The sequence below is a fragment of the Salvelinus sp. IW2-2015 genome, unplaced genomic scaffold (genome assembly GCF_002910315.2).
Source record: "Salvelinus sp. IW2-2015 unplaced genomic scaffold, ASM291031v2 Un_scaffold1491, whole genome shotgun sequence".
In the NCBI taxonomy this organism is placed as follows: Eukaryota; Metazoa; Chordata; class Actinopteri; order Salmoniformes; family Salmonidae; genus Salvelinus; species Salvelinus sp. IW2-2015.
The window spans coordinates 168,465-172,436 of NW_019942942.1; the positions used below are offsets into that span (position 1 = coordinate 168,465).

Sequence of the window (3,972 nt, forward strand, 5' to 3'; positions counted from 1 at the left end):
CAGTATCAATATAAAAAAATAGCAACTGCAGTATCAGTATACTACCAACTGGAGTATCAATATACTATAAACTGTAGTAGTATCAATATACTATCACTGCAGTATCAGTATACTACCAACTGGAGTATCAATATACTATAAACTGTAGTAGTATCAATTACTATAAACTGTAGTAGTATCATATTACTATCAACTGCAGTATCAGTATACTACCAACTGTAGTATCAATATACTAAAACTGTAGTAGTATCAATATACTGTAAACTGTAGTATCATATATACATCAACTGTAGTATCAATATACTATAAACTGTAGCAGTATCAATATACTAGCAACTGCAGTATCAGTATACTACCAACTGGAGTATCAATATACTATAACATGTAGTAGATATCATATACTATCAACTGCGTATCAGTTACTACCAACTGGAGTATCAATATACTATAAACTGTAGTAGTATCAATATACTATAAACTGTATAGTAGTATCAATATACTATCAACTGCAGTATCAGTATACTACCAACTGTAGTATCAATATACATAAACTGTAGTAGTATCAATATACTGTAAACTGTAGTATCAATATACTATAAACTGAGTAGTATCAATATACTACCAACTGTAGTAGTAGCAATATACTGTCGGCTGTGTAGTATCAATATACTATAAAATGTAGTACCAATATGCTATCAACTGTAGTATCAATATACATATACATTGTAGTAGTATCAATATACAAACTGTAGTATCAATATGATATCAAATGTGGTATAATATACTTTAAACTGCGGTAGTATCAATATCTAACTATATTATACTATAAACTGTACTTCATACTATAAACTGTAGTTGTATCAATACTTAATGAAGTCATATACTATAAACTGAAGTATCATATACTTAACTGCGTAGTTGTCAATACTATAAACTGTAGTGTCAATATACTATAAACTGTACTATCAATACACTATAAAACTGTAGTAGTATCAATATACTAAACTGAAGTATCAATATACTATACACTGTAGTAGTGTCAATATACTATAAGTAGTAGTGTATCAATATTACTATAAACTGCAGTAGTATCATATACTATCAACTGTCGGTATCATATTACTATCAAATTGTAGTATCAATATACTATCAAATTTTAGTATAAATATTTATAAACTGTCGGTTCAATTATACTATAAACTGTAGTATCAATATACTATAAACTGCAGTATCAAATATTTCTATAAACTGTAGTAGTATCAATATACTATAAACTAGTATAGTAATCTATAACTGTAGTATCAATATACTATAACTGCAGTATCATATACTATAAACTGTAGTATCATATTACTATAACTGTGTAGTATCATATACTATAACTGTTTATCATATTCTATAACTGTTTTATCAATATTCTATAAACTGTAGTTCATATACTATAAACTGCAGTAGTATCAATTACTATGAGTACAGTACAATATACTATAAACTGTAGTAGTATCATATACTATCAACTGTAGTATTGATATACTATAAACTGTAGAATCAATATACTTAGAACTTTAGTAGTATCAACTGTATAACTTTAGTAGTATCAATATACTATAAACTCTATATTATTCAATACATAGCTGTAGTATCAATATACTATTAACTGCCAGTAGTGTCATAATATTATAAGTGTAGTATCAATATACTATAAACATGCAGTAGATCAATATACTATCAATTGTAGTATCAATATACTATAACTGTTAGTATCAATATATTATAAACTGGTGCTTGTGTCAATATACTATAACTGTAGTGTATCAATATATATTAAGCATATCAATTACTATAACTGTAGTAGTATCATATATATAACTGTAGTATTTATATGACTATCAACTGTAGTGTAATCAGATATAACTATAACCTGTAGTGTTCATTACTTCTAAACTGTTTTATATAATATTCTATAAACTGTAGTACGTCAATCATACTATTAACTGCCATCTCTTCTCTTTGTGGTGTGTGTGGCAGGTGTGAACAGGTGCGTGCCCCCCTCCTACCCCCCTCCCCAGGACCCCCTACCCCTGGGACAGTATGACCTAACAGAGAACTTGGCACAAGCAGAGGTTTTTGAATTCAGTCAATCCAAACGAGGCCAGTCTCTTTTCTGGCTCAACAATTTTACTAGATTAACACCGTTTAAGAAATAGAGAAACAGACTCTTTCCAAGGACCATCTATTTTTTCTGAGAAACACTCAAACTAAAAAGTTTGGAGGATTACATCATCGTCATCCCGTGAAGAAGAATTGACGACGAAAAAAGAACCACTGAAGGAAGGACCAGTGGATTTTCATTGTGAGTTTAATTGTGAGTTGTCACCCAGGAGCCTGGAGAACTATGGATTCTAACTTCTTCACTTCATTCTAACTGTTCTTGGTTCCAATGCTTCTCTCCTCCAGTAGACACCACTGTTCCCTACTGAACTGTACTGTACAGGAATCCACTACTACAACCCTCAACCCCACCATCGCCATCTGAATGTCCTGGATTCATGGAGATAGCTTTTATTTTGTTCTTTTCAGGCTCTGGCGTTTTTCCATATTTGAAGTAAGCATATTTAATGTTCCTTTACCAGAACTAGTGAGTCCACCTACCTGCAGTACAGTATGATTGTGTAGATGACAGGCGTTGTGTTGATGTGTGTGTCTGTGAGGACTATGTTGTTGTGATTGTGGCCTGAGGTGCACTGTAACAATGAGGCTGAGGTGGCATCCTATTCCCTACATAGTGGGGAAGGGTACCACTTTGACTGACAGGAGAGCCGTTGGCTGGTTCTGATGTTTCTCAGAAGTTCTGTTGTCAGCATCACCTGTCCCATCAAAGACTGGTCAGACCATCTCTCTCTCTCTCTGTCTCTCTCTCTTTTCTCTATCCCCTCTGTCTATCTTTCTGTCTATCTTTCTGAAATAAACAATACAAACTTAACAGTAAACAATACACTCGCAAAAGGAATAGAGACATTTCATATGTCATATTATGGCTATATACAGTGTTGTAATGATGTGCAAATAGTCTATCGCTCTTCTCTATACCCTGTATCTCTCTCTCTCTCTCTCTCTCTCTCTCTCTCTCTCTCTCTCTATTGTCTTTCTCCCTCCCTCCCCTCTATCCTGTCTATCTCTCTCTTGCTCTCTGCTTCTCTCCTCTCTTTACCCGTCTCTCTTTTTCCCTCCCCTCTCTCTGTTCCCTCCTCTCTCTTCTGTTCCCTCCCCCTCCTCGTTCCTCCTCTCTTCTGTGTCCCTCCCTCTCTCTCTGTTCCTCCCTCTCTCTCTGTTCCCTCCCTCTCTCTCTGTTCCCTCCCTCTCGTTCTGTTCCCGTCGCTCTCTCTCTGTGCCATCTCTCTCTGTTCCCTCTCTTCTTTTTGACTATGTTTTTGTTATATGAGACTCATTAGTTGGATGTCTGCCATTATCCATGATGTTACGGCAGGTCAGGGAAGTAATCATAGCCGTAACATCAATACAACATTTACATTTTCTTACTACGCACCAAACACTGTTGCCAGGGTAAAATCATCACGTTCAAACCACAGAGGCTGAGTGTTGGGTCAACAAAGTGTTTCCTTTGAACCAGTTAAAACAGACAGAACAGATGACGCAGCACTGAGTATTGAGCTGTAGACAGGTAGAATGTCTGTCTGTCTCACCTGTCTGTCTGAGTACTGAGCTGTAGATAGGTAGAATGTCTGTCTGTCTCACCTGTCTGTCTGAGTACTGAGCTGTAGACAGGTAGAATGTCTGTCTGTCTCACCTGTCTGTCTGAGTACTGAGCTGTAGACAGGTAGAATGTCTGTCTGTCTCACCTGTCCTGTTGAGTACTGAGCTGTAGACAGGTAGAATGTCTGTCTGTCTCACCTGTCTGTCTGATTGGACCAACACTTGTCATCTGATTCCTTGACTGAAATTGACAAAAAT

General features: G+C 35.5%; 1 protein-coding gene across 1 annotated transcript in view; it reads left to right on the forward strand.

Moving 5' to 3' along the window:
• The window catches only part of LOC112071010 (rho guanine nucleotide exchange factor 9), a 52,714-nt gene extending 49,561 nt beyond the window's left edge, over positions 1-3,153 (forward strand). The window contains exon 10 of the mRNA XM_024138464.2: positions 2,029-3,153. Within this exon, the coding sequence (XP_023994232.1) occupies positions 2,029-2,207 (179 nt within the window). The 3' untranslated portion in view covers positions 2,208-3,153. The remainder of the gene's footprint in view (positions 1-2,028) is intronic.
• Positions 3,154-3,972: the final 819 nt, after the last annotated feature.